Raw genomic sequence first — 13,039 nt, forward strand, 5'->3', positions numbered from 1 at the left:
GCCGATCTTGACGTGAACGATGGATTGGGACTATTGACGGGACGAAAACCAAACAGCCCAATGAGATCGGTATCCTGGAGCAGGAACGGGTAAAAAGAGAAAAAGCAATGAGAATGAAAAGTAGATAGGTATTACTCTAGGAGTGGACATCTACAAGGCTCCCTTCCAATAATCAATCGTTTATAGTAAATTCTGTACCAAGTCTTTGTCACAGATACACTGGATGAATTGAGTAGCGACTCTAGATCCATATCCGTGACTCTCCGTAGATCTTATTTTTCCAATGTCAAAATAAAGTAACAAAGATTTGGCCAAAAAAGGAATGAAGAGAGAGAAGCCTACCAAGAAACAAGGTCTGGTTAACTATAGATCCTCCGAAGAGTATTCACTTAGATGGTAGATAGCTCCGGCCGAATAGAGTTTATACTGTATGTGTACTTACTTCCGGAGTGAGGCACTTTGGAAGTGTACCTAGCTGGAGGTAACCAGGATTTTACATACATACAGTTACAAGTCATGGACTTTACAAGGAACCATGATGAATTCCAGCGAATTGGAGAAGTTCATCCAGTAAGAAACTCCATGAAACCCCATCAAACCGGCTCTTTCTGCTCGACCCAAGGATCGGCACTCAAGCTTCCCTGACCTTTGGAGATACGGTAGGTATGCAGCCAGCTCCGTGGTAATAGATTACCTTTGCCTTAGGTATACAGTACCTTACTCCGTAAATGAATCAATTAATTCGATCAATTGCGTTATCGCATCGATCTATCTATCTACCCACTACTAGCTCCAACTCCAAGCCTCCAAAAGTAGTCACGGGGAAGACGCCGTAGTGCCTGACTGACAGGACCCGAGACAATGGACTGCAGCAATTCCTAGTTCCCTACGCTAAAACGGAATCCACTGCGCGAATGAAATCTCCAATCATGGTTTTATCCTTGGACTTTGGACTTTGGTATTTGGAGTCCTTGGGGCTTGGGCATTCTATCTATCTGGTATAGTTCACCCATTATGATCGTCGAGTGGAATTGGGTTGGCACGAGTCCTTGTCACTCCACAGCACAGTCGATCCTTTCTTCAACTCCGGCCTGGCTATAGTAAGGTATATACCTTTCTAGTACCTATCTAATTTTATAGTTGCACTACATATAGATCCCCCCCGATCTCGCACAGGGCAAGGCCTTTTTCTTTAGATAATTCTTCACATTCCTTTTCTGTTCAACGATCGATACTCCAACAACTACACTTGCAGTACTTGCATACTTTCATCCTGAGTGATCTGCGCGTATTTGTTGACCTGCTTCTACTTCCCTGTCTTACACGACACATCATCATCATTATTGCTTGACATCCTCTTGCTCTGGTCTACCTCTCCCTTTTCCCTTCAGAGAGATGAAGACTTCGATTCCGTCGGATGTATGGGAGAAGAAGAAAGCTTTGATTGCCAAGCTGTACAAAGATGAAGAATGGCCTCTCAAACAAGTTATCAAGAAGATTCGCTCAGACAACTTCAATCCAAGGTGAGATAAGTGCGGGAAGCATGAGCACTACTCCGTGTGCTAATCGATGTCTCCTATAGTGAAACCCAGCTTCGAAGCAGACTGAAGAAGTGGCGCGTCACAAAGCCATCTCGTCAAACACGGAAGAAGTCTCACGATGGCCACCTCAAAACCACAGACGACGACAGTGGAAACGATGGAGCATCTCCAAAGACACAGACATCATCTGTCTCTCCCAGGACTCCATTACATGCTACTCAGCAGCCAGCTATGAGAGCCTTTCCAGTTACAGAACCCGAGTGGTATATGAGCCACGGGGTATACGTGCAATCACAGAGAACTTCCGCTCCAGTTTTCACCGATAACCACGCTGTCTCCGCTGCCTGGCCTCTGCCGGCTGGCCAACAGCCATCGCCAAGCCCGTCGGAACATCATAGCTCTCACAATGGCTCTCCTGTAGCTATGCCAGTCCCCAATGCTTACCATCAGCCCCATATCTCGCCGGCGATGGACAAAGTATTTGTCAACGCGACATCCACAATGACGCATGCTTTTAGCGGTCCCCCCTTTGCCGTCACCACTGAATCTTGCATGCCGGAGCAAGTGTCGACAACGGCGGTAACAGCACCTATTCAGTGGACCGTCCCTCATTGGTACCCGCTGCCTCCTGGAGCCATTTCTCAATCTCCGCCAGTTCACTTTTATCCTCCTGCTCCTCCAAGCCCTCCGTCGACGAGTCCCGTGGACCCTGCAATGCATGCACCGTACTCACAGGCCGACTTCTCCATCTATTCGCCCAATTATCCTGGCCCTTCTCAGCATCAGGTGTCCGAAAACTTCAACGGAATCAGTTCATGGAAACGAGCTATGTCTCTTCAATATACACCTGACACAATGGCACGCCATTCACGGGACGAACGACCTGAAGATCCAAATTATGCCGACAGGAAGACGTCGCTACCTTCAAAGATGTCAAGCCATTCCAGTGGACTCATGACCCCGCCGTCACAATTCTTCCCTCATGGGCAACATCCCATGATGTGTGGACCTATCTATTCCTACCCTGACCCAGATCCTCTTCTACACAGACCACCGAGCATTGAATTCTAGGATCAAGGCTGATGCATTTGATCTTATCTTCATTTGAGACCTTGATCTTTGTAATCCTTCTTCCTTCCTTCTTCCGATTACCCCTCACTTTGTCGCTGCGCATGCTGGTCGTGCTAATTGAATACTTCTGTCTTCTCCCGTTGCTTTTCTTCTTTCCATTCTGATCTTGTCTTCTTTGTCACTCTGATAGTTGGCCTCAACGAGTCGCAGCGCTCAGTCCATATATCAAACTTTAGGGTACTGTATTGTCTTTGGGTGATTGTCAAACTTGGAGCAAAGTGGGTGTTATGGCTTTATATCTGATGTCTTTACGGGCGCGTTATGTATTGCATGAAAGTGAATGTAATGAGCAAAATTATATGGGGTGGCAATATTGATTCTTCCAGAAACGTGGGTCAAAACCATCTTTTTACCATCTTTCATCTTTTTTGGATGCTCTACTGTATTGGCCAATTCACTGAGGAATTGAGACTGCAATGATAAGCAGCCACAGTAGTTAAAAGTATTTCTGCTTTCATGGAAATTTTGGATTACTTACTGGAAGAGGTTGGCAACCTAGGCCAACAGCAAAGATGCAGGTCTACCGAATACTCGGTCAGTTATCCGAAACCGACCTCGGCTCGTTCGAAATCGCGGGGAAATCCACGCCGTCCACAGCTTCCAGCTTGCACTTTTTGTGTGTCTGCTTTCCTCCTGGACCTTTTCCACTGAATCTATTGAGTATCATATAGAATAGTATATCATCCATCTGCTTCTACCCTGAATCTTGGACTTTTTTCCTTACGTTGGAGGCGCTGGCAATTGATTGACTTTCTTCGTTGACCAAAATGAGGGCCATTCAGGTCAAAGAGTACGTCAAAGTACGTTGAGATCACTTCTGACCAAAATACTTCATCGAAGAATCCCTCTAACGGCAAGGCTCAAACCAGGGCCCTCTCGACCTCCGGGTCACCGAACTGCCTACGCCATCCCCCTCACCAGACAAATACTTGATCGAGATCCACTCGGCAGGAACCAACTTTTTCGACCTGCTACAGATCCAGGGGAAATACCAGCACCAGCCGCCGCTCCCCTGGATCGGAGGCGCCGAGTTCGCCGGCACGATCCTGGCCGTGCCAACGGGCCAGAAGACGACCCGATTCAAGGTCGGGCACCGGGTGTTTGGCGCGACGCAGGGCGCATACGCCACGCACGTGCTCGCGCCCGAGGCGTCGCTGCTCCCCGTCCCCGCTGGCTGGAGCTTCGAGGATGCTGCCGGCTTGTTCGTGACGGCGCCGACCTCGTACGGCGGTCTGGTGCATCGGGCGAACGTGCAGCCGGGCGATTGGGTCCTTGTGCATGCGGCGGCGGGTGGAGTCGGGCTGGCCGCGGTGCAGATTGCCAAGGCTAAGGGGGCGACGGTGATTGCGACTGCGGGGACGGAGCGCAAGAGACAGGTCGCGCGGGAGTTTGGGGCGGACTTTGTCATCGATTACCGCGATCAGAAGTGGCCTGAGGAGGTGAAGAAGTTGTGTGCGCAGCACCGCACAGGAAATGGGAAGGCCGGCGTGGACATCGTGTATGATCCGGTTGGCATGATCGATGCCAGTCTCAAGTGCGTGGCGTGGAACGCGCGGTTGCTGGTGATTGGGTTTGCGGCCGGCAAGATCGAGAAGGTCGCGCTGAACCGGGTGCTGCTGAAGAACGTGAGTCTCGTCGGATTGCACTGGGGCCAGTACGTCAACTTTGAGAAGGAGACGGTAGGCGTCGTCTGGAAGGGGATCTTTGATCTGGTGGCTCAGGGCAAATTCAGAGGGACAGCCTTCACAGATGAAAGCTTTGTGGGTTTGGAAAGTGTACCCAAAGCCCTGCAGGCTCTTGGAGGCAGAGAAACCTGGGGTAAAGTGGTGGTGAAGGTCATTGATGATGAGGCGAAGAGCAAGCTGTAACATATACCGCTGTTTATTTTTTTTTTTTATTTACTTGCACCAAGCCGAAAGAGACACTAGACATATACGACATGTCTGCCCGTATTTTATTATAGCTCTATCAAGACTGATACGTCTATCCTCGGGAATTGTGGATGTAGGTGCGCAAGGAGTCATGCTCTCGTAGAATGTAGAAAAACGCGAGCAAACATGAACTATGAAGGCCCTGTAACTTCCTCTGGCAACTTCCAAATCATGGGAGATAACTCGAAACGAGCTCTTACAAACCAGCTCCAGTCGGTCACAGTCACAAGACGTGACGTGTGGTGACTGTCCTTCGACAAGAAGGGTCCGTGAGAGCACGTCTAACGCCCCATCCTGGTCCTCGCGGATGGATAGAGAAGGGAGACTCGGACAGCTGGATTGTAAAGTTGCGACGGTACGTAATTGTGTAGGCTTGTGAGCCGCACGGATCGCCAAAAATCAAACAATATCAGATGATGATGTTTCGTGGCTGCTGCTGTGTGATAAACTTAGTTGTTCTTCCTCCGTCAGGTCCGCAGTGACAGAATATTAGAACCATGTTGATGGAATCAACTGCTGATTCATTCTCGGTAATTGAAACGATGAACTTCGGCAAGATAATCTCCAGCAACATGAGCTGAACAGTCTCTCCTTCTGGTAGAAGATTCGAATTGACCGAGTCTGCAGTTTTCTGCGAAAGAGAGGGAAAATCTTGCGGATGACAGTTGATGTTTGGCTTCTCGCTTAGCGTCAGCTTAGTCAGAAGTGTGACCTGCTATCTTATCACCACGGGTCTATAATAGTCAGAGATAAGATAAGCATCGGCATGATGTTCTAGGAGTAACAACTAATAATAAGGAGCAGCGATGGTCAAATAGGCAGAATGTTTGGTGAAGTTTATCTCATTATATCATCTAAATCTTCTTCTTAAATATTAGGGTCAGAATGGGGACTTTCAATCAACTGTTGGAAAAAGGCTTTCAAGTCACAGCTGACTTGATACTGATGCTTTGACGTCACTGCATGGTAACAACATGCCTTATGATTTGATGCTTCAATAGATCTTGTCAGATTCGGTGCACTTGACGAATTTCGATAGAGGATATATGGCTGGACCATTTAGATACTGAAGGCATAGGTTTGAACTGTAAGGTAGGATGGCATGATTCTCGTCGATACCTGAATACATCCACCCCATACGTCATGCCACTATTATCCCAGTTTGTGACCCCACCAGAAAGTTATCGCAAGCATTATAAACAGTATTTGATTTAGCGACGACACTCTCTGCTAATATTTTCGCCGTGAGCTTTACTTTGGACCTGGACGACTCCTAATTTCTTACGTCGATCCTTTCTGGCTATGATCAGCCTCCGTCTGAAATCTCCTATTCTGTCTAAACATAGTCCCCGTATACGATCAATTGCTCGTAGAATGTCGACGTCCACAAAACCTTCCAAGTTCAGTCATCTGCCTCGAGCAGCTTCGGGACCGCTGGAATGTCCTTATGAGGTGAGGAAGAGCCAAAGCTCAATTATCCAGAGTGATGAGGGGATGGCATACTGATGTAGCCTGTTTAGGGGATGAGTGTCATACATAATTCCACCTTCAATAAGGGCTCTGCCTTTACTGAAGAGGAGCGAAAGAATTTCAAGCTGCACGGCTTAGTGCCCCCGAATACACAGACACTGGAGGAACAAGTCCGCCGTGCGTATGAACAGTATAGTAGCCGAGGGGATGACCTAGCAAAGAACACCTTCATGGCGAGCATGAAGGCGCAAAATGAAGTCTTGTATTTCAAAGTAAGTACTTTTTTGTGATATGAAGAGGAAAACAGAGATTCGAGACACCTTTCTTCCTAGGTCCAGGGTCGATCATTGGGCTCGAAAGTTTCCTCGGTGACTAATTCTCTGTCAGTTGCTACAAACACATCTGAAAGAGATGTTCAGCATCATCTACACTCCAACCGAAGGTGACGCCATTCAAAACTACTCACGTTTGTTCAGGAGACCGGAAGGCTGCTTCCTAAATATCAATGACCAGGACTCGATTGAAGAGTGCCTGTCCAATTTCGGTCGCGGTGAGGATATTGATTACATCGTCGTCAGCGATGGCGAAGAGGTACCTATGGATTTTTTGCGTTCTCACTGCTACTTCATGCACGAGTCTGACAGGGTCAACCACAGATCCTCGGAATTGGCGACCAAGGGGTTGGTGCTATCCTGATATCCGTCGCCAAGTTGGTAATCACAACTCTTTGTGCGGGAATCCATCCAAGCCGGCAGCTTCCAGTAGTACTGGACTGTGGTACCGATGTAGGGCTCCGAAACTTCAACATGAGCGTCGCGTGCTAACACCGGTTGCAGAATCAAAACCTGCTTGACGATGAGCTTTACCTCGGCCTTCGACAACCCCGAGCTAGAGGAATGGAGTATGATCAATTTGTGAATAAATTCGTCAACACTGCTAGAAAGCTTTTTCCCAAAGCATACATTCATTTGTAAGTGAATTGAGTCTCGTTTCCGCGAGCAATTTGAAACGGCAAGCAAAACGACTGACATCCTTTCGCAGTGAAGACTTTGGCCTTCATAATGCCAAAAGACTTCTCGATGAATTTCGACCACACATGGCCTGCTTCAATGATGACATCCAAGGAACCGGGTGTGTGACTCTGGCAGCATTAATGGCCGCTTTGCACGTCAGTGATGTCAAATTGCAGGATGTGCGCATCATCATCTTTGGCTCCGGTTCTGCAGGAACTGGTATTGCACAGCAAATTGCTGATACAATAGTGACGGAGACCCATAAATCAAAGGGCGAAGCGGCGAAGCAAATCTGGTAAGCCTTACCCAAAGTTGCTGCTGCGCCTTCCAATTGCGACTTGCTGAACCTGTTCCAGGTGTTTGGACAAGCCAGGATTGCTAGTGAAGTCCTTAGGTGACCAATTGACGCCGGCTCAAAAGCCTTTTGCGCGCAATGATGATGAATGGCCTGATGGAGAGAGAGATCTGCTATCTGTAGTGAAAAGAGTCAAGCCCCATGTGCTAATCGGAACATCGACAAAGCCAAACGCCTTCACGGAGGAGATAATCCGAGAAATGGCCAAGCATGTCCACAATCCAATTGTATTTCCATTGAGTAACCCTACTCGGCTGCATGAGGCACAGCCCAAGGATCTCAACGAGTGGACAGATGGTCGAGCCTTGATAGCGACTGGGAGTCCGTTCCCACCTGTTGACCGCAACGGGGCAAAGTATGAGATTGGTAAGTACAGAATATCTATGTGTAGAGGTTTCGAGGATATGGCATGACTCACTGGAAACCTCTACAGCGGAATGCAATAATTCAACCTGCTTCCCCGGAATTGGGCTTGGAGCTGTCTTGTCTCGGGCACGCGTCCTGTCAGATAAGATGCTGGTTGCAGCAGTCAAAGCGCTAGCAGCTCGATCACCTGCGCTTCAAGATCCCAACAAGCCTCTTCTACCCGATGTGGAGGAGGTCAGGGAAATCAGTGTCGATATTGCCAAGGCGGTAATCAAGACGGCAGTGGAAGAAGGGCATGCCCAGGAAGATGGCATTCCCACCGAAGACGACGACCTGGAGGAGTGGATTCGGGTACAAATGTGGGATCCAGTCTACCGTCCGCTCTCAAAACCGAAGCAGGAGTGAAAATCGCAGGGCAAAATCGAAGATTCTGGATCTTATTGCAGAATATCTGACTTGGGTAAAGAGGCCAAGAGCTCACTTCAGGCGAGGCGAGCAACGGTAGTAGGGCCAAACTCCAGACAGACATCGAATCAATTGCTCTAATTCCGTAGTCGCATGTGGATGTAGGTTTATCATGTTGAACATGCATAAAAGACCTGCAAGCGCTGCTGTTCCCAATGATCCATCATCAAACGCTGTCAAACGCTGTCTATGTTCGTATTGAAGAAGCCTTGTGGAAGCCTGACAGGTCCTGCTCCTGATTATTCCCACGTCGAATGGGCTGATTATCCGCTCCAATAGCCATCGGTTCTATCAATCGCAGGTTTTCAGTGAGCAACATGGCTTAAACTATGGAGGAGGCCGGTGGCTCATGCAGGGCTAATTGCTGCGCCTCCTCGTAGTCAAGGGATCCTATGAGTCTCCATCCAACAGTCGTCCAGCACGTGGAGTGGGTGAGGCAAACTGTGACTTCATCCATAATCAGTTGAATTTTCGATGGATCCGACCTCTGATTCTTAGTCGAGGAAGTTTATGGATGAAAGACTAACGATGACATGATGGTTCTTTTATCTTTCTGGAAATTGAAGCTGTACGGCTGGAAGGCCCTTGGCATCGCGGAATGTAACCATGGTCGTCAATAATAATAATAGGAGAGAACTAATAGACTTTGGGGCTCGGGCTTTCCCTTTGTGATCAAATCATCAAAAGGACAAAACCGCATCGCCGCTTTTCTGGGCAAGTTGGAAGATGATGAAGGGATACCAAGACATCCAAGAAATCCTTAATAATTAAGCACCCATCCGCTGTCGCAGGTTACATCATGGGTTTCTTGTCACAACCATCTTGCCTTGCGAAAGAACCGTCTCATTTCTTTTCCTTCTTGTCGCTTTGATTCTTCTAGACATTATCAATTTCTACCTCCATTAATACTGTGTTAGGCAATCTTACCCTCCGTATTGTGACTACAGCAACTCAATTTGAGCGTCTAAAACAATTCTTTGCCTAAACAACAAGATGAAGATCGCTTACACAACGGTTCTCCTTTTTCTCTTGTCATCCACCAGCGTCACCTCCTACAGTATCCCACAGTCGGATCTGGTCGCTGGTGATACACTCCCAGTCGATTCAGTCCAAGCACCAGACCTTGAGAAACGTCGTGGAGGCGGCGGCGGTGGACGAGGTGGCGGAAGCGGAGGATCCAGTGGAGGACGCAGTGGAAGCGGCGGAAGCAGTAGTTCATCGAGGTGAGCGGTTGTCAAGCTGCCTGTTATCTTCATAAAAATCGAGGCTAACATTTGTTCTACTCGAAGTTCCTCTGGGAGTTCAGGAGGCTCATCTCGCTCGGGTTCCACCTCCAGTAGCAGTCGTGTAGCGCCTTCGTATGGTGGCGGATCCTACTACGCTGGTGGTGCCAAATCCGCATACAGCGCCGGCAGGCGATCCCCTCTGGGAATCACTCCTTTCCTTTTGCCAGTCGCTGCACTGGCCATCTTCCCTGGTATTTGGCTCTACGGAGCCTATGCATACCCCTACACTCATCATTACGACTATATCAATCAGACTTCCCGCCAAAACGAGTCATTGCCGGTAGTCTGCTTGTGTCAAGAATACTCGGCTTGCGGCTGTGATGATAACAACAACAGCACGTACTATCAATCGCTATTCAATGGCACTCAACCTGTGAACTCCAGTATCGCCAAGGTTGTCAATGCCAACGGAACCGAGACCATCTACATCAACGGAACTTTGCCGAATGGAACGACGTCTACGAGCTCGTCCACCTCCTCAGCTCCCGGTACAGCCCTCCTTGAGGCCAGCGGGTACTGGGTGATGGTCGCTCTGGTGGCTAGCACAGTTTGGGCGCTTTGATGTTCCCGCGATGGAGTCGCTCATACCTTGGTGCCTTTTGGGTGAGCCACTTGCTCGCTATGCTTCATCATAATATTCCTTGCCGTTTTACTGTTTCTGAATTTTTGCCTTTTTGCTTCTTGCTATATTTCCTTCCAGCCAAATTTGTTCCAGGAGCTCACTGTCTTAGTTAGCCTTTGCTGAAACTTGGCTGTGGGAATATTGTCGATTTCGCTTTGATGGGTGGTCTTTTGCTTGAATGGCATGAGAGCCTTGATACCCCTATTCGGCGTTGGACGGTGAAATTCTTGATGCTTATTTACTCACTTTTGCAGCGCATGATTAACGATAGCACTTCCTTCTATTATTCCGAGACCCTTATTGTACGATAGATCGCTATGAGTCGTCCCTCCTAATACGTGTTATATGAAATATCAGTCGCTTGAATCACGCTCCAGGGTTTGAGCTCCAAGGTTGGTAGTTTCCATAGATGATTGAGATCTTTTCAGGGCATTCAAGCTCTGATCCATAGTTCGAACTATCAATCATTTTTGCGAATTCGCCAAATATGAAGCCTTTGCAGTTTATCACTTGGTCTCCTCCGAACTTCTACTTTGTAGATTCTCCACTTCCCCCTGAAACTGACTGTTCACCACGAAGGACCGATCTATTCCGTATCTAGTCTGACTTCACTCAAGTTCTTCAGGCCACTGAGTGAGTGGGCACTGGGCACTGACTCACTTCCCCACGAGATGACCTCCATGGTACTCACGCCATCTTCGCCCCGCTGCTGCGCGACGCAACTGGCGGAATTCCTGCAAAATGACAAGCCTTGGACTATCTCCTCTTCGCAAGCAGGAATTGTCATTCCCATAATCGTGTCATGTCCGACCCCTAATATTGTCAATGGCCTCTTGAGATCTCACTGACAGCCACAATTCGCGTTCTTCAGGCTCATTCGTCTGTTTTGGGTCGGCGCAAAGTCTACACTGCGCTATCGCCTTGGCCTCCCTTCCGGATAACATGATCGACGCATTTTTCATGGAATCCTGGGCTATCTCACGGCTAGCACTGCAATGACTACGAACTGCAGTGCAGAGTATGGCTCCGAAGCTCGCGGGTTAGAGGCGTACCTAGCATCTCTCTCAATGTCTACAAACTACTGGCACTGACAATCATCAGCGATTAGAGAATAATCATCTAGTACTTTTACCCGTACCTCCAAGCGAGAGCTCCCAATGGATCGACAGTTCGAAAATTATTGTGACGAACCCGAACATCCCCCCCAACCATGGACGGCTTGACAACCGTCGCGCTAGACTCGAGCAACTTCGAGCCAAGCATACGCCTTCGGCGACCGGTTTCATGGCTGATTCGCTGATTGTTCGGGCCATATATCGATTATGGTATCGGTTAGTCGTTCAAGGACTCGGGGAGATTTTTCTTCTAAGAGTCTGAATGTCTACAATCTAACTAACAATTTAGTGCCAGGTACGGAGTACTGGTCAACCCCCCTTTTCTTCGCGCCTTATTATCATCGTCTTCTTCTTCTCCTCTTCACTTTGGTTACCACTCACTGCTACATACTTTGACTGCCTCAAGGCGTTGTCGTTCGTTCTTTACATTCTATACACACCAGAGCTGTCACTCGTTTCCAGCTCCATTCATTCTTTACTTCTTACAAACGAAGGTAAAAAGGTCGAATTTGCAGTCTTTCTCGCTTATCCAAAATCGAGATACCAGCGCTCGACATCAACCAGCACACACCCAAAGCTATTTCCTCTTCAAGTATCGATTTTGAATTGCTCCCTGCATATCTTAAACTCTTCAGTCTTATTCATCAATTATACGATCAATATGCATTTCACCAAAGCTCTCCTGTTTACCGCTGCGGCTGTCGCGCCCTTCGCATCCGCTGCAGTGCAAGCTGAACCAACCACCACCATCACCATCCAGATGATGAGTGTTGGCGCTTCTTCGTCGACTCCCACACCGTCTTCCACTTTCACTCCATCCCCCACCAGCAGCGTCGTCAGCGTGACTCCAAGCAGCAGCAGCAGCCCCTTGATTCGACCCACCGGTGGTATCTATATCCCCAGCCCCGGCCGCTGGAACTCAACCAGCTCTTCGATGGTCAAGGTGACAGTCCCTGCCACTGTCAGTGCCCCCTCGCAGACAAGCGCCGCTGCCTCCGCAATCTCGTCGGCACCATCCCAGGTCGGTGCCGCTTCCTCGATGAACTTCTCCGGCGCTCTGACTGCTGTTGCCATGGCCCTCGCGGGATTTGCCATGTTTTAAGTGGTAAATTTGGAGTCTATCGGATATCTGATCAAGAGACCATGCCATGAGCCCCTCGAGCGCTTCAATTGCTGCAATTGAAGCGATCTCCGTCATCTTTGGGCTTGGGGGAGATCGGCCATGATCGAGCATCAATGTTCGGAATAATGAGGAACTCGGACATATATTTTCACATTTATCTTTCTTCGTCAGACGGTCCTCGTCGCCCATCTTGTTATATATACATTTGCACACTTCTTCTAACGCGTTTCTACTGAACTCGACTCCGTCCGCCACGCACGCATTGTTTAAGAGTTTATGATCTGGGCGGGCTGATCTGTCATTCATCATTCGCGTTCACTTGACTTCAATTTCATGTATCTATTTCATGTCTGTCTATACCCTTAATCTGTCTCTTCAGGAAGCTCTGGCCTCTTGAATTCAGTGCCCTTCACTTCTATTCTACTAGATTTCTTCGTAATTATAGATGGTACTGATGATCCTACCGCGTCACCTGTTCCTATCGTCTCTGAAGCACTGAAGTACTCCATACAGTGCTTATTATGACATAGCCGACTAAAGTGCAAAACTTTTGAGTCAAGATACATAAACATACGCCCCATGCTATGCCAAAAAGGAAGCCAAGTATGGGGATCAATCTCG

At 48.4% G+C, this 13,039-nt stretch overlaps 5 protein-coding genes across 5 annotated transcripts; all 5 read left to right on the top strand.

The window, feature by feature from the left end:
* Positions 1-1,395: 1,395 nt before the first annotated feature.
* Positions 1,396-2,612, top strand: CDV56_103817 (Clr5 domain-containing protein; the record flags this gene model as incomplete). The annotated part of the gene is made up of 2 exons (XM_026757436.1): positions 1,396-1,523; positions 1,583-2,612. 2 exons carry the CDS (start codon positions 1,396-1,398, stop codon positions 2,610-2,612), a joined length of 1,158 nt encoding a protein of 385 aa, XP_026616193.1.
* An 827-nt stretch (positions 2,613-3,439) lies between these two features.
* On the top strand, positions 3,440-4,540 carry CDV56_104008 (NADPH:quinone oxidoreductase family protein; the record flags this gene model as incomplete). The annotated part of the gene is made up of 2 exons (XM_026757627.1): positions 3,440-3,472; positions 3,542-4,540. 2 exons carry the CDS (start codon positions 3,440-3,442, stop codon positions 4,538-4,540), a joined length of 1,032 nt encoding a protein of 343 aa, XP_026616194.1.
* Positions 4,541-5,977: 1,437 nt separating this feature from the next.
* CDV56_104255 (NAD-dependent malic enzyme) lies at positions 5,978-8,212 on the top strand (the record flags this gene model as incomplete). The annotated part of the gene is made up of 8 exons (XM_026757874.1): positions 5,978-6,055; positions 6,124-6,345; positions 6,461-6,664; positions 6,718-6,858; positions 6,910-7,043; positions 7,115-7,381; positions 7,443-7,807; positions 7,875-8,212. The coding sequence occupies 8 exons, from the start codon at positions 5,978-5,980 to the stop codon at positions 8,210-8,212; spliced, it is 1,749 nt and encodes a 582-aa protein (XP_026616195.1).
* A 1,053-nt stretch (positions 8,213-9,265) lies between these two features.
* On the top strand, positions 9,266-10,120 carry CDV56_104584 (uncharacterized protein; the record flags this gene model as incomplete). Its single annotated transcript, XM_026758203.1, has 3 exons — positions 9,266-9,316; positions 9,372-9,495; positions 9,579-10,120. 3 exons carry the CDS (start codon positions 9,266-9,268, stop codon positions 10,118-10,120), a joined length of 717 nt encoding a protein of 238 aa, XP_026616196.1.
* Positions 10,121-11,956: 1,836 nt separating this feature from the next.
* On the top strand, positions 11,957-12,397 carry CDV56_104807 (putative extracellular serine-rich protein; the record flags this gene model as incomplete). The annotated part of the gene is made up of 1 exon (XM_026758426.1): positions 11,957-12,397. One exon carries the CDS (start codon positions 11,957-11,959, stop codon positions 12,395-12,397), a length of 441 nt encoding a protein of 146 aa, XP_026616197.1.
* Between the last annotated feature and the right edge of the window lie 642 nt (positions 12,398-13,039).

Source organism: Aspergillus thermomutatus, assembly GCF_002237265.1.
Source record: "Aspergillus thermomutatus strain HMR AF 39 chromosome Unknown NODE_47, whole genome shotgun sequence".
NCBI classification, from domain to species: domain Eukaryota; kingdom Fungi; phylum Ascomycota; class Eurotiomycetes; order Eurotiales; family Aspergillaceae; genus Aspergillus; species Aspergillus thermomutatus.